The 23,534-nt window shown below is 32.5% G+C and overlaps 1 protein-coding gene across 1 annotated transcript in view; it reads right to left on the minus strand.

Moving 5' to 3' along the window:
• The window catches only part of LOC146746000 (uncharacterized), a 33,800-nt gene extending 11,163 nt beyond the window's left edge, over nt 1-22,637 (minus strand). Inside the window, exons 1-3 of the mRNA XM_085499459.1 lie at nt 22,544-22,637; nt 13,464-13,721; nt 12,688-12,774 (exon numbers count right to left, since the gene is read on the minus strand). Coding sequence (XP_085355585.1) covers nt 12,688-12,774; nt 13,464-13,721; nt 22,544-22,637 — 439 coding nt within the window. The remainder of the gene's footprint in view (nt 1-12,687; nt 12,775-13,463; nt 13,722-22,543) is intronic.
• Between the last annotated feature and the right edge of the window lie 897 nt (nt 22,638-23,534).

Genomic DNA, 23,534 nt, shown 5'->3' on the forward strand with positions numbered 1-23,534 from the left:
CTAAACCTAAGCTTCGCAAACATTTCTATGTTCAGTCACGGGATATTCAACTCTTGTTTAATTAAACCTAATTAAAATGCAATTCTCCATTGTATTGCATTGTAATTGAGTTTAATTAAACTCCAATTAAAACGCAACCCTATATAGGAACGCGTTTTAATCGAGTTCATATCGCAACTATATTAAAAGTTAATTCAACTATATTAAAAGTTAATCCAATGAAGTCCTCGGAACATATTGCAATACAAGTATGTGTGTGTGTGTGTGTGTGTGTCTGTGTGTCTGTGTGTGTTTGGATTGCTATATGTTGCGAGGACAAAAATACAGATATATACCTACTTCCGAGGACATACACACCTTCCGAGGACCTTTTTCATAGTCCTCGGAAAACATAATTTATATTAATAGTTAATTCGATTATTAATACGTTTTGCGTAGCTTAGGTTTAGTATCGGGGGAAGGTATGGTTCACGTTATATTAATATTTAATATAATTGTACCATACCTTACCCCGATACTAAACCTAAGCTTCGCAAACATTTCTATGTTCAGTCACCGGATATTCAACTCTTGTTTAATTAAACTTAATTAAAATGCAATTCTCCATTGTATTGCATTGTAATTGAGTTTAATTAAACTCCAATTAAAACGCAACCCTATATAGGAACGCGTTTTAATCGAGTTCATATCGCAACTATATTAAAAGTTAATTCAACTATATTAAAAGTTAATCCAATGAAGTCCTCGGAACATATTGCAATACAAGTATGTGTGTCTGTGTGTGTGTGTGTGTGTGTGTGTGTGTGCGTGTGCGTGTGCGTGAGCGTGTGTGTGTGCGTGTGCGTGTGTGTGTGTGTGTGTGTAAATACAAGAAACAAAACTGACATTGTTATCCATTTTTAAATTTATTAAAAATTACGTCTGAACACTGACTGACATAAAAGTACAATCAACCTCAACCGAGCCCAGATTGACTTTGTAAAGTGACATGGCTTACCAACTAACACACTATCTGTTTATACAGAACGCACTTAATAAATTCAACCACCTAAACAAGACAACATTTCAACACCTTAGAAGGAAGAGGATCCAACTCGCATGGTAAGGTAATGAAATAATCAATTTTTCAACATGAATGTAGCGTAAATGTGCCATACAAAATGTCAATAGATAAATCAAGAGCTTGTGTAGCATGACAATGAAGGCGCCTGTGATGATGAACGTTCACAAAGGATGCAAGGCATGGCTTGTAGTGTTAACGCAGGTGTGTCAATATAGACCTGATATGCTCCGACATCTTCCTTTAGCCTTAATCAACCAGTCTGGCAGGTGTGTTTCTACTGTGATTGCCGCTGCCCTATTCTGAAGCTGTGGATTGTGTATATGTGGATGTTGAATCCGGCTCTGGTCAACAGCTCATGCAGGTGAGTAGTTAGATTTATACATGTGAGCCAGCTTTCTTCATTTAACTGGAAAGATTGTGTTTGGGTTGACGAAACTTGTAGTTCGATTACACATGTTATGCCGGGGTGACATTGTGTTGAATTTGCCAACCATAGCATAAGTTTGTAGAATGTTAATAGTGATAGGTGGTCAGGGTTTCCTTAGCAACCTTTTGCTGCCAAGTAGTGTGTGTTGCAACTGCCTGTGGTCGGCGATGTTTGGTTAGCCAGAGTTGGTGTGTACCGGTATACAACTTTAACGGTTTGTATGTTAGGCCACTCTGAGCCAGGTATGTGACAAATCGAATGGCCATTTTTGAAACAGTTCCCTTTTACAGTGACAATGGATATTGTCTGGACAAGGTATGTGATATTTGGACTTCATGTTGTACCTTTCTTCCAGATGTAGACAACAATTTTATTATCACAGTGAAACAATATAGGAATTTCTCCTAAATGAACAAGTGATGAAAATAGGATAAATTGTTTTCCACTTGATGGTGATTTGGAAAAGTTGCTGGCCATGATATGGTGAACCAATGGTCAATGTAGAATCCTTCACAACCCATGGAGGCTGATGCATCTGTTAAAAGTTCAAGCTTCGGGGCTGATGACCAGTGTGATTCTAAGAATGATGCAGAGACATTCCAAGATGGTGGAAAATTGCACCACCACTGAACATCTAGTTGAAACTTTCAGTCCATGATGCCATACCATTAATGTTAGCAATGCATGTTATGAGGTTAATCAAGCAGCAAATGAAAATGCATCCAAGCAAAGCTCAAGGTGTCAATCAGCGACAGGAGCTCTCGTTTCATGCTGGAGGTTTTATGGAGTCAAGTGGGAAGTACTTTTAGTAGGTCATGTAACTTGTCGTCTGGTACCCTGATGACCAGATTTGCTATATCGAGTTCAATCTTGAGGAATATGAACATAGATAAGAGGCCTTTGACCCTGCTCCCTCTGAGATGTTGCAGTAAACTCTTTGTCTGGGTGGTCATGTAAGGATAATGCTAAGGTGTGTAGTTTGAGTGGTGGTTGATGTTGGGTTAGCTCCACCACTGCAAATTAATTAACTATGGTCGGTGGCAGAGGCATTTGTTAATGCTTCCAGCTTGATAGGGACTGCTGCATGTACCATTGTTGAATCTTCAACAGATCTGAACTGATAATGCTGACGATGTACGGTGTTACATGGTAGTATGGGTTTGTGCTGATTTGCTGGTTAATGATGCACTCCATGTCCTTTCCTGCCTCATAAAGACATGTCGGAATAATGAGTTGTGGGTATTGTTGAAAATGAAAACAATCTATTTAAGAATTGGGAATCTTCCAGTTGATTGATGGATATCATGCTGCTTTCATGTGAGCGACTTATCATAGGCAAGCCAAGCTTCGAGTTGATAAATATCGGCCTTTGATGCGATAAAACGGGAGTAATTAGTAAGTGGATGGATTCTGACGGAAAGTAGTCTTTAGGCATGGAAAACAGAGAAGCACTGAGACCAAGATGCATAGCTGGATCATAAATGATGTAATTCCATGTATGTCTGGAAAATGTTTGTTTTCAAAGTCTGAGTGTGTCGAGATGTAGATCACCAGGTACAATGAAATTGTTTGTCTTTCTTCGAATCTGTATTGCAATTTATGCAAAATCCTAATAGGGATTCAAACGCAATAAAGATTATTATTGTTATGAAGATTTGTAGGGAGAATGGCAGCTGATGGTCCTGCTGGCATAGAAAGCCGAATGGCCCTGTGGTAAGGGCCCTGTTTGTTTACATATCTGTGGTTAAATGTTGCATTACAGCTCATGTGCAGCAAAGTACAAATGTAGGTAAATTGCCAAATCAATTATCAGTATAAGACAAACACTTGAATGGCGAGTTGGAGATTGCATGGTAGCGAGTTGTGCTGTCACACTGATTTTCCAAACTGATTAAAGTTTGAGATTAAGTGATGTCGTTTACAGGCTGGAATAAAGCAAGTGCTGTAGTGATTCGGGCTTTAATGAGATCATTGATATTACTGGCGTGTTCTAAAACGTTCTTATTGGATGAACGATTTAGCGTTGACCCTAGTTGCATTGTGCATCATACTAGAATCAATGAGGTGGACTGGTCTCCATGTAGCACAAGTTAACTTTTTGGTCAACTTAGCTTTTGCCATGTTTAATGTCAGTGTTTTGGGGTACAATTATCAGTAAATGATCAGATTCACTGAAGGCAGATGAATACTGTGGAAAATGTGTTCAAGTCGCTTGCTGAAATAGGAATGAGTTATGCTAAGATAAAGCAAGATACCAATTTTCCAGTTCCACAAATCAAGTGAAGATAATAAGAAAATGAGGTGACGTCAGGGCGATATTCATGATGAATGCCATAGTGACCTTTAACATTTTGTCCCTAAAAATTGTTATGCCATGTGAGTTACCAATATGCCAAATTTTAAGATTCTATAGCTATTCCTCCTTGTAGCTCAATACTGAACATGCATAAATACATAATGTGTCGTGAAAATGCACTCATATTGTTCGTGTCACAAATGGAATGCAGCTGCCAAATCTGAAGACCTTGCTACCGCACGCACACATACATGCATGCACACGTACACAAACACATTCACTTCTGTCTCCATCATGTAATGCACTCTTAGCAATACATGTATATACTACAGATTTATTTCTCTGAATATTATTAATTGTGATATACTTACATTGTACATCTATACTAATTGTAGTTGATGCACTTCTGTCTTCATCATGTAATGCACTCTTAGCAATACATGTATATACTCCAGATTTATCTCTCTGAATATTATTAATTGTGATATACTTAAATTGTACATCTATACTAATTGTAGTTGATGTACTTCTATCTCCATCATGTAATGCACTCTTAGCAATACATGTATATACTCCAGATTTATCTCTCTGAATATTATAATGTTATTACGAAGATACCTCAATGTATGCACGAAGACAGTATCGACTGACGCACAGCAGAGGTCGATGCGGCGGCAAACTGACTAAGTGTAAACATTGAGGTATCTTCGTAATAACCTTATTATTACACATATTTTCCTTCCAAGGATACATCATGGGAATGCCGAAATCCAAAAAGTTTAGAATAGAATCAGCGAACATCATTGTGTGGAGTCCATTCAAACTCTGGTGGCAGCTATGTTTGTTTGTATTATTAGAGTAAGCTTATGCGCGTAATCATTTTATATTTGGAATTCGCATTTCCTAATATCGTAGGATGAAAATACTGCAAAATTACTGCACGCTATAACATATGGCTTAACGGTGACAGATGTGTAATTATTAATTGTGATATACTTACATTGTACATCTATGCTAATTGTAGTTGATCCACTTCTGTCTCCATCATGTAATGCACTCTTAGAAATACATGTATATACTCCAGATTTATCTCTGAATATTATTAATTGTGATATACTTACATTGTACATCTATACTAATTGTAGTTGATGCACTTCTGACTCCATCATGTAATGCACTCTTAGCAATACATGTATATACTCCAGATTTATCTCTCTGAATATTATTAATTGTGATATACTTACATTGTACATCTATACTAATTGTAGTTGATCCACTTCTGTCTCCATCATGTAATGCACTCTTAGAAATACATGTATATACTCCAGATTTATCTCTGAATACTATTAATTGTTATATACTTACATTGTACATCTATACTAATTGTAGTTGATCCACTTCTGTCTCCATCATGTAATGCACTCTTAGAAATACATGTATATACTCCAGATTTATCTCTGAATATTATTAATTGTTATATACTTACATTGTACATCTATACTAATTGTAGTTGATGCACTTCTGTCTCCATCATGTAATGCACTCTTAGCAATACATGCATATACTCCAGATTTATCTATCTGAATATTATTAATTGTGACATACTTACATTGTACATCTATACTAATTGTAGTTGATGCACTTCTATCTCCATCATGTAATGCACTCTTAGTAATACATGTATATGCTCCAGATTTATCTCTCTGAATATTATTAATTGTGATATACTTACATTGTACATCTATACTAATTGTAGTTGATGCACTTCTGTCTCCATCATGTAATACACTCTTAGTAATACATGTATATACTCCGGATTTATCTCTCTGAATATTATTAATTGTGATATACTTACATTGTACATCTATACTAATTGTAGTTGATGCACTTCTGTCTCCATCATGTAATGCACTCTTAGCAATACATGTATATACTCCAGATTTATCTCTGTGAATATTATTAATTGTGATATACTTACATTGTACATCTATACTAATTGTAGTTGATGCACTTCTGTCTCCATCATGTAATACACTCTTAGTAATACATGTATATACTCCGGATTTATCTCTCTGAATATTATTAATTGTGATATACTTACATTGTACATCTATACTAATTGTAGTTGATGCACTTCTGTCTCCATCATGTAATGCACTCTTAGCAATACATGTATATACTCCAGATTTATCTCTGTGAATATTATTAATTGTGATATACTTACATTGTACATCTATACTAATTGTAGTTGATGCACTTCTGTCTCCATCATGTAATACACTCTTAGTAATACATGTATATACTCCGGATTTATCTCTCTGAATATTATTAATTGTGATATACTTACATTGTACATCTATACTAATTGTAGTTGATGCACTTCTGTCTCCATCATGTAATGCACTCTTAGCAATACATGTATATACTCCAGATTTATCTGTCTGAATATTATTAATTGTGATATACTTACATTGTACATCTATACTAATTGTAGTTGATACACTTCTGACTCCATCATGTAATGCACTCTTAGCAATACATGTATATACTCCAGATTTATCTCTGAATATTATTAATTGTGATATACTTACATTGTACATCTATACTAATTGTAGTTGATGCACTTCTGTCTTCATCATGTAATGCACTCTTAGCAATACATGTATATACTCCAGATTTATCTCTCTGAATATTATTAATTGTGATATACTTACATTGTACATCTATACTAATTGTAGTTGATGCACTTCTGTCTCCATCATGTAATGCACTCTTAGCAATACATGTATACACTCCAGATTTATCTCTGAATATTATTAATTGTGATATACTTACATTGTACATCTACACTAATTGTAGTTGATGCACTTCTGTCTCCATCATGTAATGCACTCTTAGTAATACAGGTATATACTCCAGATTTATCTCTCAGAATATTATTAATTGTGATATACTTACATTGCACATCTATACTAATTGTAGTTGATGCACTTCTGTCTCCATCATGTAATGCACTCTTAGTAATACATGTATATACTACAGATTTATTTCTCTGAATATTATTAATTGTGATATACTTACATTGTACATCTATACTAATTGTAGTTGATGCACTTCTATCTCCATCATGTAATGCACTCTTAGCAATACATGTATATACTCCAGATTTATCTCTCTGAATACTATTAATTGTGATATACTTACATTGTACATCTATACTAATTGTAGTTGATACACTTCTGTCTCCATCATGTAATGCACTCTTAGTAATACATGTATATACTACAGATTTATTTCTCTGAATATTATTAATTGTGATATACTTACATTGTACATCTATACTAATTGTAGTTGATGCACGTCTGTCTCCATCATGTAATGCACTCTTAGTAATACATGTATATACTACAGATTTATTTCTCTGAATATTATTAATTGTGATATACTTACATTGTACATCTATACTAATTGTAGTTGATGCACGTCTGTCTCCATCATGTAATGCACTCTTAGTAATACATGTATATACTACAGATTTATTTCTCTGAATATTATTAATTGTGATATACTTACATTGTACATCTATACTAATTGTAGTTGATGCACGTCTGTCTCCATCATGTAATGCACTCTTAGTAATACATGTATATACTACAGATTTATTTCTCTGAATATTATTAATTGTGATATACTTACATTGTACATCTATGCTAATTGTAGTTGATCCACTTCTGTCTCCATCATGTAATGCACTCTTAGAAATACATGTATATACTCCAGATTTATCTCTGAATATTATTAATTGTGATATACTTACATTGTACATCTATACTAATTGTAGTTGATGCACTTCTGACTCCATCATGTAATGCACTCTTAGCAATACATGTATATACTCCAGATTTATCTCTCTGAATATTATTAATTGTGATATACTTACATTGTACATCTATACTAATTGTAGTTGATCCACTTCTGTCTCCATCATGTAATGCACTCTTAGAAATACATGTATATACTCCAGATTTATCTCTGAATACTATTAATTGTTATATACTTACATTGTACATCTATACTAATTGTAGTTGATCCACTTCTGTCTCCATCATGTAATGCACTCTTAGAAATACATGTATATACTCCAGATTTATCTCTGAATATTATTAATTGTTATATACTTACATTGTACATCTATACTAATTGTAGTTGATGCACTTCTGTCTCCATCATGTAATGCACTCTTAGCAATACATGCATATACTCCAGATTTATCTATCTGAATATTATTAATTGTGACATACTTACATTGTACATCTATACTAATTGTAGTTGATGCACTTCTATCTCCATCATGTAATGCACTCTTAGTAATACATGTATATGCTCCAGATTTATCTCTCTGAATATTATTAATTGTGATATACTTACATTGTACATCTATACTAATTGTAGTTGATGCACTTCTGTCTCCATCATGTAATACACTCTTAGTAATACATGTATATACTCCGGATTTATCTCTCTGAATATTATTAATTGTGATATACTTACATTGTACATCTATACTAATTGTAGTTGATGCACTTCTGTCTCCATCATGTAATGCACTCTTAGCAATACATGTATATACTCCAGATTTATCTCTGTGAATATTATTAATTGTGATATACTTACATTGTACATCTATACTAATTGTAGTTGATGCACTTCTGTCTCCATCATGTAATACACTCTTAGTAATACATGTATATACTCCGGATTTATCTCTCTGAATATTATTAATTGTGATATACTTACATTGTACATCTATACTAATTGTAGTTGATGCACTTCTGTCTCCATCATGTAATGCACTCTTAGCAATACATGTATATACTCCAGATTTATCTCTGTGAATATTATTAATTGTGATATACTTACATTGTACATCTATACTAATTGTAGTTGATGCACTTCTGTCTCCATCATGTAATACACTCTTAGTAATACATGTATATACTCCGGATTTATCTCTCTGAATATTATTAATTGTGATATACTTACATTGTACATCTATACTAATTGTAGTTGATGCACTTCTGTCTCCATCATGTAATGCACTCTTAGCAATACATGTATATACTCCAGATTTATCTCTCTGAATATTATTAATTGTGATATACTTACATTGTACATCTATACTAATTGTAGTTGATACACTTCTGACTCCATCATGTAATGCACTCTTAGCAATACATGTATACACTCCAGATTTATCTCTGAATATTATTAATTGTGATATACTTACATTGTACATCTACACTAATTGTAGTTGATGCACTTCTGTCTCCATCATGTAATGCACTCTTAGTAATACAGGTATATACTCCAGATTTATCTCTCAGAATATTATTAATTGTGATATACTTACATTGCACATCTATACTAATTGTAGTTGATGCACTTCTGTCTCCATCATGTAATGCACTCTTAGTAATACATGTATATACTACAGATTTATTTCTCTGAATATTATTAATTGTGATATACTTACATTGTACATCTATACTAATTGTAGTTGATGCACTTCTATCTCCATCATGTAATGCACTCTTAGCAATACATGTATATACTCCAGATTTATCTCTCTGAATACTATTAATTGTGATATACTTACATTGTACATCTATACTAATTGTAGTTGATACACTTCTGTCTCCATCATGTAATGCACTCTTAGTAATACATGTATATACTACAGATTTATTTCTCTGAATATTATTAATTGTGATATACTTACATTGTACATCTATACTAATTGTAGTTGATGCACGTCTGTCTCCATCATGTAATGCACTCTTAGTAATACATGTATATACTACAGATTTATTTCTCTGAATATTATTAATTGTGATATACTTACATTGTACATCTATACTAATTGTAGTTGATGCACGTCTGTCTCCATCATGTAATGCACTCTTAGTAATACATGTATATACTACAGATTTATTTCTCTGAATATTATTAATTGTGATATACTTACATTGTACATCTATACTAATTGTAGTTGATGCACGTCTGTCTCCATCATGTAATGCACTCTTAGTAATACATGTATATACTACAGATTTATTTCTCTGAATATTATTAATTGTGATATACTTACATTGTACATCTATGCTAATTGTAGTTGATCCACTTCTGTCTCCATCATGTAATGCACTCTTAGAAATACATGTATATACTCCAGATTTATCTCTGAATATTATTAATTGTGATATACTTACATTGTACATCTATACTAATTGTAGTTGATGCACTTCTGACTCCATCATGTAATGCACTCTTAGCAATACATGTATATACTCCAGATTTATCTCTCTGAATATTATTAATTGTGATATACTTACATTGTACATCTATACTAATTGTAGTTGATCCACTTCTGTCTCCATCATGTAATGCACTCTTAGAAATACATGTATATACTCCAGATTTATCTCTGAATACTATTAATTGTTATATACTTACATTGTACATCTATACTAATTGTAGTTGATCCACTTCTGTCTCCATCATGTAATGCACTCTTAGAAATACATGTATATACTCCAGATTTATCTCTGAATATTATTAATTGTTATATACTTACATTGTACATCTATACTAATTGTAGTTGATGCACTTCTGTCTCCATCATGTAATGCACTCTTAGCAATACATGCATATACTCCAGATTTATCTATCTGAATATTATTAATTGTGACATACTTACATTGTACATCTATACTAATTGTAGTTGATGCACTTCTATCTCCATCATGTAATGCACTCTTAGTAATACATGTATATGCTCCAGATTTATCTCTCTGAATATTATTAATTGTGATATACTTACATTGTACATCTATACTAATTGTAGTTGATGCACTTCTGTCTCCATCATGTAATACACTCTTAGTAATACATGTATATACTCCGGATTTATCTCTCTGAATATTATTAATTGTGATATACTTACATTGTACATCTATACTAATTGTAGTTGATGCACTTCTGTCTCCATCATGTAATGCACTCTTAGCAATACATGTATATACTCCAGATTTATCTCTGTGAATATTATTAATTGTGATATACTTACATTGTACATCTATACTAATTGTAGTTGATGCACTTCTGTCTCCATCATGTAATACACTCTTAGTAATACATGTATATACTCCGGATTTATCTCTCTGAATATTATTAATTGTGATATACTTACATTGTACATCTATACTAATTGTAGTTGATGCACTTCTGTCTCCATCATGTAATGCACTCTTAGCAATACATGTATATACTCCAGATTTATCTCTGTGAATATTATTAATTGTGATATACTTACATTGTACATCTATACTAATTGTAGTTGATGCACTTCTGTCTCCATCATGTAATACACTCTTAGTAATACATGTATATACTCCGGATTTATCTCTCTGAATATTATTAATTGTGATATACTTACATTGTACATCTATACTAATTGTAGTTGATGCACTTCTGTCTCCATCATGTAATGCACTCTTAGCAATACATGTATATACTCCAGATTTATCTCTCTGAATATTATTAATTGTGATATACTTACATTGTACATCTATACTAATTGTAGTTGATACACTTCTGACTCCATCATGTAATGCACTCTTAGCAATACATGTATATACTCCAGATTTATCTCTGAATATTATTAATTGTGATATACTTACATTGTACATCTATACTAATTGTAGTTGATGCACTTCTGTCTTCATCATGTAATGCACTCTTAGCAATACATGTATATACTCCAGATTTATCTCTCTGAATATTATTAATTGTGATATACTTACATTGTACATCTATACTAATTGTAGTTGATGCACTTCTGTCTCCATCATGTAATGCACTCTTAGCAATACATGTATACACTCCAGATTTATCTCTGAATATTATTAATTGTGATATACTTACATTGTACATCTACACTAATTGTAGTTGATGCACTTCTGTCTCCATCATGTAATGCACTCTTAGTAATACAGGTATATACTCCAGATTTATCTCTCAGAATATTATTAATTGTGATATACTTACATTGCACATCTATACTAATTGTAGTTGATGCACTTCTGTCTCCATCATGTAATGCACTCTTAGTAATACATGTATATACTACAGATTTATTTCTCTGAATATTATTAATTGTGATATACTTACATTGTACATCTATACTAATTGTAGTTGATGCACTTCTATCTCCATCATGTAATGCACTCTTAGCAATACATGTATATACTCCAGATTTATCTCTCTGAATACTATTAATTGTGATATACTTACATTGTACATCTATACTAATTGTAGTTGATACACTTCTGTCTCCATCATGTAATGCACTCTTAGTAATACATGTATATACTACAGATTTATTTCTCTGAATATTATTAATTGTGATATACTTACATTGTACATCTATACTAATTGTAGTTGATGCACGTCTGTCTCCATCATGTAATGCACTCTTAGTAATACATGTATATACTACAGATTTATTTCTCTGAATATTATTAATTGTGATATACTTACATTGTACATCTATACTAATTGTAGTTGATGCACGTCTGTCTCCATCATGTAATGCACTCTTAGTAATACATGTATATACTACAGATTTATTTCTCTGAATATTATTAATTGTGATATACTTACATTGTACATCTATACTAATTGTAGTTGATGCACTTCTGTCTCCATCATGTAATGTACTCTTAGCAATACATGTATATACTCCAGATTTATCTCTCTGAATATTATTAATTGTTAATTGTGATGATGTCGTTATCTGATCATTTGTTGGTGATTTCCATGTATATGTAGATGCTGGATTACTATCAGCTGTACAGGTTGCTGTCAATGTATTGCCTTCAATCACTTTACCATTGTTACTTTGGGTTATTGATAATGACTCAGGAGGATCTGTGCATCAAAACAAAAAAATTTAAAATATGTTAAAATTGTGATCAACATGCAGTAGATTTATAAATACAATTACTTTTGAATGTACGCTAATGATGACTCAATGTACTAATAATTCTGCTAGTCCAATATTTCAGTGTCAACAATTACAACACATTTACAGTAGTCAAAGTTACACATGTAGCTAAATATATTTAAGCAAACTTAATTTTGAGAAAGGGAATAAAATTTAAATAACTCTACTTTGCATTTAAACAATTATATGACAAGATAATATTTTAGCTAGATATAAGAACATGTATACAGTACTAGAGAAAATTAAAATGAATAGCAATAGGCTGATTAATGCAAAACAAAACAAGCTCTAGATCTTTATACTCGTATGGATTATCAAAATATTTTAATCCTGGTGGAAAGTTGAAGCAGAGATAGTAAGATAGTATGGAGAGTAAATGATAATGTCGTAAATCAAGATATAAAATATAAGTTTTGAGAAGAGTATAATGCCATTCTGTAACACAATAGGTACACAGGTAGAGTAATCTGTCATTGTCAAGAAATATCAAAATGTCAGAGTCATTGAAAACTAGGTTATAATAATCCCATATTCCCAATATGGATAAAATTCCATATTGTTTGTGGTCAGATAGAGTACAACCCAGAGACTGTAGAAAATGCTATTCACTTACACTGTACATCCACTGTAGTTGTTCCTGTCTCAGTTTGTGTACCAGTAAATAATTGGTTCGTAGCCTTGCAGATATAACTACCACTCTCATCTTTACCTATGTTGGATATTCTCAGTTGATAACTAGTAGATATCTCTGTATTACCTTTCCACCATGTTATACTAGAAGTGGATGGATTAGAGTCTACTGCACAGTCTATGGATAGTGTTTCACTTTCTGTCACATGCTTTAATGAAGGAATATTTATTTCAGGAGCATCTGTAAATAGGACAAACAGAAATAATAAATTTCTTATTGAAAATTAATTAAATACAAGTCATTGTCAATGACACGTTGGATTTAGGGGAAATTTTATTCATGTCAAAAATAAAGCATTATGGAACAAAAGCATAGTTAGTAATTGAGAGTGAACAAGACATGAATGTCACAGTCCCCGTTATTTAATTATAAAATACTCATGTTAAAATAATACATGGAACATCTGCAAACAGATGAATTAATATGTACTCTATGTGGGTACAACTCATCATTAAGTGATTTCCCTTAAGGTAGAGACGCAGGTTTGTGGGCACTTTTTTAGCTTTTTATTATCCAAACAGTCTTGGCTATAGACTGTTAAAATTTTGTAGAATTGTGAATAGTGGAACATACTCAAAAAAACTCAAAAATATAGATAACAGGTGCAAACATTCTCTCTTTTGAATGCTTAGCAAGATTTAGCAAGGGTGTACATAAATAATAAAAAGAAACATGATGAAAAAAAGAAATGAGGGATCTCCATATTATGCACTATATTTAACTTTAAACAAAACTAAAATACATTTAAATTTGGAACTGTTACAGCCATTTTAATTATGAGCATCAGCAAACTTCTTAATGAGTGAATTGTTATGCAAATTAGCAGTTATCTCAGCTTCTTTTTAGTGCACATCCCAGAACTTAAAAAAAGCTTAACAAATGATTGACAATGTGTTTATCTTCAAAACGCCGTCAGGGCATTGTTAATGACATAGTCCCCCGTCATGTTTAAGTGATTTTGTCAAACAATAAAAAGCATAGTCAGATTATGTTTAAATATTGGGATATTATTTAGCCTTTTTACTACAAATGTGCATGGAACAGGTATGAAGATTTTGAATGAAATTGAAGTTTGAATGAAATTAGTCAATGACCCAGAAAGAGTTAATGACATGTCCAAATGTTGATTTTTGGGACAATTAATGGCTGTCAGTTGAAGGTCAACAAAATAAAACAAAGCGATATCTTGCCTTTGTACTAATATAGTTGATGACACGTTTGAATTTTGTGATTTTATTCGTTTTTGAAGAAAATGTTCACCATTTGGCTAAATTTCAATGAATAAGAAAAATAACTGAAAACAAAATTTAACAAGTTATATCTTGCCTTTGTACAAAATTTAACCGAAATTTGTACAATCATCTCTGTAAAATAAGGAGAACACGTGTAAAAAGCACAATGGCTACCAGTGCGCCATTTTGATTCGAATCATGGGAAAAAGGACGTGCATCAGTAATCCACCATGACTGACGTCAATGTATAGTTTGAACGAAATCGGTCAAGGCATGTCTAAGAAACGGTTGATGTTTGAATTTTGTGACTTTGTTCGCTTTTGGCAAAAATGGCTGCCATTCGGCTAAATTTCGATGAAAACAAAAAATAACTGAAACAACATTCAACCCATTATATTTTGCCTTTGTACAAAATTTAACCCAAATTTGTATTATGATCTCTGTAAAATAAGCAGAACACGTGTAATAAACAAAATGGACACCAATCTGCCATTTTCAATAAAATCATGAAAAAAAAGACGTACATCAGTAACCCACCATGACTGATGACAATGCTAAATTTGAATGAAACCGGTCAAGGCATGTCCAAGAAACGGTTGATGACATGTCCAAATGTTGATTTTTGGTGTTTTTTGGGACAAAAATGGCCGCCAGTCGGTCAAAGGTCAACCAAATAAAAAATAAATTAATGTGCACATGTCACTATGACTTGTCTTTGTACCAGCTTTAAAGAAAATCTGCGCCTCTGAGAAATGATGACGGACGGATGGAACACAAGTCATTGAAAATGACACAGTCCCCGTTAATTTTTTGAAAGTTTTCTTTGTGCTCGTCATATTAAAGCGGAGGGGTTGTCGCGAGCGTGTCCTTGAAACTTGAGTTCCAAGTAGCGTATACAACAGATTGTTTATTTACATCAAAACACGTGTTCTGTGTAGTAGTAATATGGTCAAAAATAAAAACAGTCGTTATTCGGCTATCTTTGATCTGGTTATGAAACACACTGATAAGTATGATGTAGTGGCCAATATGAATGAAAATGGTACATAAATTGTGGAAATATAGTATAGTAAGGCCAAAAAGTCAGATGGCTGTCAATCGGCCATCCTTCACCAGATTTTGAAACAAATTGTCATGGACATTCATCCTAACATGCATAAAGTACATGTATGTGCCAAATTTGAATGAAAACTGACGTCCAAGCACGTCCAAGATACCGCATAAAAAACAAGCAGCCAGTCGGCTGAGATAGCTCCGCTGTTAGCAATGCATATTTCAATTAAAGAACAGAAGATATCATTAGAAAAATGAACAATATGTATATTATGTATAGCAACATGTAGTACCTATATATGTAATATCAAAGCAATTGGACTTTTGGTTTTTAACAAGAAGTCGAAAATATCACGTTTACCTAAAATGACAAAAATATTCACCAAAATTAGAGAATTTAAGATATCATCACGAAATGAACAAATCTGAGAAGGTCCACATGTAGTATCTATATATGTAATATCAAAGCAATTGGACTTGTGGTTTTTAACAAGAAGTCAAAAATATCACTTTTTACCAAAAATGAAAAAAATATTCACCAAAATTAGAGAATTTAAGATATCATCACGAAATGAACAAATCTCAGAGAGGTCTACCCCAGGTACATACACACCAAGTATCAAAGGATTCAGGCTTGTAGTTTTCAAGAAGAAGTCTAAAAGGTAAAACATTGACAGGGACGACGGACGCTGACAATCACTCATATGATAAGCTCCGCTCGACAAAGTCGACAGCGGAGCTAAAAAAAACAAGTTGCCTGCCAGTCGGCCATCTTTGATCCAATTGCGAAATAAATCGTCATGAACATGTATCCTAACATATATAATCTATGTACCAAGTTTGAATGACAACTGACAAAGCATGTCCAAAATACAACATTTTCAAAAAACAAGATGGCTGCCAGTCGGTCATTTTGAAGCGAATCGCTAAACCAGTGCATGTGCATATGTCCCACATAAGGTACTAGGCACATGCAAAGAATGAACGGAATCGGTCCACAGGATTCTGAAATATGACTCTGGACAGACTGACGCACGGACGGACGGTCGGGACATGTATCCTAACACGCATGATATATGTACTAAATTTGAATGAAAACTGACAAAGCATGTCTAAAATACAACATTTTCAAAAAAGAAGATGGCTGCCAGTCGGCCATCTTTGATCCAATTGTGAAATAAATCGTCATGGTCATGTATCATAACATGTATAATCTATGTACCAAGTTTGAATGACAACTGACAAAGCATGTTCAAAATACAACATTTTCAAAAAACACGATGGCTGCCAGTCTGCTATTTTGAATCGAATCGCTAAACCACTGCATGTGCAGTCTGTTATTTTGAATCGAATCGCTAAACCACTGCATGTACACATGTCCCACATAAAATACTCGAAACATGCAAAGTATGAACGGAATCGGTCCAAGAGATTCTGAGATATGACTCCAGACGGACGCACAGATGCACGGACGCACAGACACGTGGACGCACGGACGGAGACCGAATTATAAGTCCCCGAACGGGGACTAATAAAACATAAGTCCCCGTAGGAACTGGATGGTTTCCAGTCTGTTATTTTGGATTTAAATACGAAACAAATCATCATGGACATGTATCTCAACATGTATGTTTGTGTCAAATTTGAATGAACCCAACAACATCATGTCCAACATTTTCCAAAAAACAAGATTCTTCGATCAGATTATGGAACAACCTGACATAAATATGTATTCCAATATGCATGATATACGTGTGCCAAATATGAATAACAATGGTCCCTAAGCCTTGGAGATATCATAGTGTGGTGAAAAAGCAAAATGGCTGACTGTAAAACAAATGACAAAGCATGTCCATGATACAACATTTCAAAAAAACAAGATGGCTGCCATCTTTCATCAATTGTATACTGTTACAGACCTGGTCTAACAGCAGCACTGTTTCATCAGAGCATAGTATAGCAATAATAAGTGTATGTGTATAGTTACATAAACATCATAGTGAGGAAATAAATAACCTTGGCTTTGTTTCCATTTTTTATACTGATTTAACAGCTCCGAAAAATCACGTGTTTTAGAGACTTGGCATTTACCTGTGCACCCCGTCAAAAAAGTTTGCATATGCTAATTTAGTCAATCATGTGACAGGTAGAGCTGTAAATTACGCATTTTGGGGACAATATAACAAAATTACTAGTGCCATCATTAATTTCAACAACACTTTTACAGTGAAGAAACAGAAATGGTCACAACAAATTCTCACATTTTATAGCAAGATTAATTACGTACCACCAGAATTTACAAGATTAAAATTATTTGAGTCTGTTGAAACACAATCAAAGTCTTCATCATTATCTTCATGGTTAAATGTGTTTAATAAAAATGACCCAAAAGTTGGAGAGGGATCATTAAATGAACTAATCTAACAGAGGTCCTCCAAGGTAAATGTATACCGAGTATCAAAGCATTTGGAATAGTGATTTTCAAGAAGAAGTCAAAAATAGCATTTTCACCAAAAATGATAAAACTAAAATTACTGAATTGAAGATATTGACGAAAATATTCAAATCTACCGGTAATAGAGGTCTACCCAGGAAACACAAAAATCAAATCAAAAATAGCATTTTTACCAAAATTGACAAAAGTGTTTGCTTAAAATAATGAATTGCCAATATCATCATGAAATGAACAGATTTGACAAAGATCTGTTTATTTAACTACTAGTAATTGTAGTTGATACACTTCTGTCTCCATCATGTAATGTACTTTTAGCAATACATGAATATACTCCAGATTTATCTCTCTGAATATTATTAATTGTGATATACTTACATTGTACATCTATACTAATTGTAGTTGATGCACTTCTGTCTCCATCATGTAATGCACTCTTAGCAATACATGTATATACTCCAGATTTATCACTCTGAATATTATTAATTGTGATATACTTACACTGTACATCTATACTAATTGTAGTTGATGCACTTCTGTCTCCATCATGTAATGTACTCTTAGCAATACATGTATATACTCCAGATTTATCACTCTGAATATTATTAATTGTGATATACTTACACTGTACATCTATACTAATTGTAGTTGATGCACTTCTGTCTCCATCATGTAATGTACTCTTAGCAATACATGTATATACTCCAGATTTATCACTCTGAATATTATTAATTGTGATATACTTACATTGTACATCTATACTAATTGTAGTTGATGTACTTCTGTCTCCATCATGTAATGCACTCTTAGCAATACATGTATATACTCCAGATTTATCTCTCTGAATATTATTAATTGTGATATACTTACATTGTACATCTATACTAATTGTAGTTGATGCACTTCTGTCTCCATCATGTAATGCACTCTTAGCAATACATGTATATACTCCAGATTTATCTCTCTGAATATTATTAATTGTGACATACTCACATTGTACATCTATACTAATTGTAGTTGATGCACTTCTGTCTCCATCATGTAATGTACTCTTAGCAATACATGTATATACTCCAGATTTATCTCTCTGAATATTATTAATTGTGATATACTTACATTGTACATCTATACTAATTGTAGTTGATGTACTTCTATCTCCATCATGTAATGCACTCTTAGCAATACATGTATATACTCCAGATTTATCTCTGAATATTATTAATTGTGATATACTTACATTGTACATCTATACTAATTGTAGTTGATGCACTTCTGTCTCCATCATGTAATGCACTCTTAGCAATACATGTATATACTCCAGATTTATCTCTCTGAATATTATTAATTGTGATATACTTACATTGTACATCTATACTAATTGTAGTTGATGCACTTCTATCTCCATCATGTAATGCACTCTTAGCAATACATGTATATACTCCAGATTTATCACTCTGAATATTATTAATTGTGATATACTTACACTGTACATCTATACTAATTGTAGTTGATGCACTTCTGTCTCCATCATGTAATGTACTCTTAGCAATACATGTATATACTCCAGATTTATCACTCTGAATATTATTAATTGTGATATACTTACATTGTACATCTATACTAATTGTAGTTGATGTACTTCTGTCTCCATCATGTAATGCACTCTTAGCAATACATGTATATACTCCAGATTTATCTCTCTGAATATTATTAATTGTGATATACTTACATTGTACATCTATACTAATTGTAGTTGATGCACTTCTGTCTCCATCATGTAATGCACTCTTAGCAATACATGTATATACTCCAGATTTATCTCTCTGAATATTATTAATTGTGACATACTCACATTGTACATCTATACTAATTGTAGTTGATGCACTTCTGTCTCCATCATGTAATGTACTCTTAGCAATACATGTATATACTCCAGATTTATCTCTCTGAATATTATTAATTGTGATATACTTACATTGTACATCTATACTAATTGTAGTTGATGTACTTCTATCTCCATCATGTAATGCACTCTTAGCAATACATGTATATACTCCAGATTTATCTCTGAATATTATTAATTGTGATATACTTACATTGTACATCTATACTAATTGTAGTTGATGCACTTCTGTCTCCATCATGTAATGCACTCTTAGCAATACATGTATATACTCCAGATTTATCTCTCTGAATATTATTAATTGTGATATACTTACATTGTACATCTATACTAATTGTAGTTGATGCACTTCTATCTCCATCATGTAATGCACTCTTACCAATACATGTATATACTCCAGATTTATCTCTCTGAATATTATTAATTGTGATATACTTACATTGTACATCTATACTAATTGTAGTTGATTCACTTCTGTCTCCATCATGTAATGTACTCTTAGTAATACATGTATATACTCCAGATTTATCTCTCTGAATATTATTAATTGTGATATACTTACATTGTACATCTATACTAATTGTAGTTGATGTACTTCTGTCTCCATCATGTAATGCACTCTTAGCAATACATGTATATACTCCAGATTTATCTCTGAATATTATTAATTGTGATATACTTACATTGTACATCTATACTAATTGTAGTTGATGCACTTCTGTCTCCATCATGTAATGCACTCTTAGCAATACATGTATATACTCCAGATTTATCTCTCTGAATATTATTAATTGTGATATACTTACATTGTACATCTATACTAATTGTAGTTGATGCACTTCTATCTCCATCATGTAATGCACTCTTACCAATACATGTATATACTCCAGATTTATCTCTCTGAATATTATTAATTGTGATATACTTACATTGTACATCTATACTAATTGTAGTTGATTCACTTCTGTCTCCATCATGTAATGTACTCTTAGTAATACATGTATATACTCCAGATTTATCTCTCTGAATATTATTAATTGTGATATACTTACATTGTACATCTATACTAATTGTAGTTGATGCACTTCTGTCTCCATCATGTAATGCACTCTTAGCAATACATGTATATACTCCAGATTTATCTCTCTGAATATTATTAATTGTGATATACTTACATTGTACATCTATACTAATTGTAGTTGATACACTTCTGACTCCATCATGTAATGCACTCTTAGCAATACATGTATATACTCCAGATTTATCTCTCTGAATATTATTAATTGTGATATACTTACATTGTACATCTATACTAATTGTAGTTGATGCACTTCTATCTCCATCATGTAATGCACTCTTACCAATACATGTATATACTCCAGATTTATCTCTCTGAATATTATTAATTGTGATATACTTACATTGTACATCTATACTAATTGTAGTTGATGCACTTCTGTCTCCATCATGTAATGTACTCTTAGCAATACATGTATATACTCCAGATTTATCTCTCTGAATATTATTAATTGTTAATTGTGATGATGTCATTATCTGATCAGCTGTTGGTGATTTCCATGTATATGTAGATGCTGGATTACTATCAGCTGTACAGGTTGCTGTCAATGTATTGCCTTCAATCACTTTACCATTGTTGTTTTGGCTTATTGATAATGACTCAGGAGGATCTGTCCATCAAAACAACAAATTTTAAAATATGTTAAAATTGTGATCAACATGCAGTAGATTTATGAATATACTTACTTTTGAATGTGCGCTAATGATGACTCAATGTACGAATAATTCTGCGAGTCCAATATTTCAGTGTCAACAATTACAACACATTTACAGTAGTCAAAGTTACACATGTAGTGAGATATATCACAGCAAACTTAATTGTGAGAAAGGGAATACAATTTAAATAACTCTACTTTGCATTTAAACGATTATATGACAAGATAATATTTTAGCTAGATATAAGAACATGTATACAGTACTAGAGGGAATTAAAATGAATAGCAATAGGCAGATTAATGCAAAGAAAAACAAGCTCTAGATCTTTATACTAAAATATTTTAATCCTGGTGGAAAGTTGAAGCAGAGATAGAAAGATAGTATGGAGAGTAAATGATAATGTTGTAAATCAAGAGATATAAAATATAAGTTTTGAGAAGAGTATAATGCCATTCTGCTACACAAGAGGTACACAGTTACAGTAATCTGTCATTGTCAAGAAATATCAAAATGTCAGAGTCATTGAAAACTAGGTTATAATAATCCCATATTCCCAATATGGATAAGATTCCATATTTTTTGTGGTCAGATAGAGTACAACCCAGAGACTGTAGAAAATGCTATTCACTTACACTGTACTTCCACTGTAGTTGTTCTTGTCTCAGTTTGTGTACCAGTAAATAATTGGTTAGTAGCCTTGCAGATATAACTACCACTCTCATCTTTACCTATGTTGTATATTCTCAGTTGATAACTAGAAGATATCTCTGTATTACCTTTCCACCATGTTATACTAGAAGTGACTGGATTGGAATCTACTGCACAGTCTATGGATAGTGTTTCACCTTCTGTCACATGCTTTAATGAAGGAATAGTTATTTCAGGAGCATCTGTAAATAGGACAAACAGAAATAATAAATGATAGGTTTCTTATTGAAAATTAATTAAATACAAGTCATTGTCAATGACATAGCCCAAGTTGGACTTAGGGGAAATTTTATTCATGCCAAAAATAAAGCATTATGGACCAAAAGCATAGTTAGTAATTGAGAGTGAACAAGACATGAATGTCACAGTCCCCGTCATTTAATTATAAAAAACTCATGTTAAAATAATACATGGAACAGATGAATTAATATGTACTCTATGTGGGTACAACTCATCATAAAGTGATTTCCTTTAATCTAGTATTGTACTGATAATTAAAAACTTTTATTGACCAATGTCCAAAATCTCAGAGTACACAAGTGCAACCAAACTATGTCTCATACATGTATACATGCTCAAGAAACTGGATAAATAAATCTGAGTAAACCTTGATGTACCTTTAATAACAACTTGACTTCTTTGTTAATTCAGGTTATTGGATATTACCAGGACCTGGCGTTGTTTCAGTATCACCACTATAATTCCCATCAAAATGTAGTCCTGACCCCCCTCTAGTTTCCACTGAGATTTGTAATGGTACGACCCATTGATCCACTAGCCTGACAACTGAGCTATCTTTAGACAACATGCGTCAATGTGCCTGGCCAAGATTTATAAACAGTAACTGCAAAGTGTTTTCACTGATCTTCAACTTTGTGACCCGGTATTTCAGTGATGGCTCTTTATAATGG

Source organism: Saccoglossus kowalevskii, chromosome 5 (genome assembly GCF_978046115.1).
Source record: "Saccoglossus kowalevskii chromosome 5, keSacKowa6.1, whole genome shotgun sequence".
In the NCBI taxonomy this organism is placed as follows: Eukaryota; Metazoa; Hemichordata; class Enteropneusta; family Harrimaniidae; genus Saccoglossus; species Saccoglossus kowalevskii.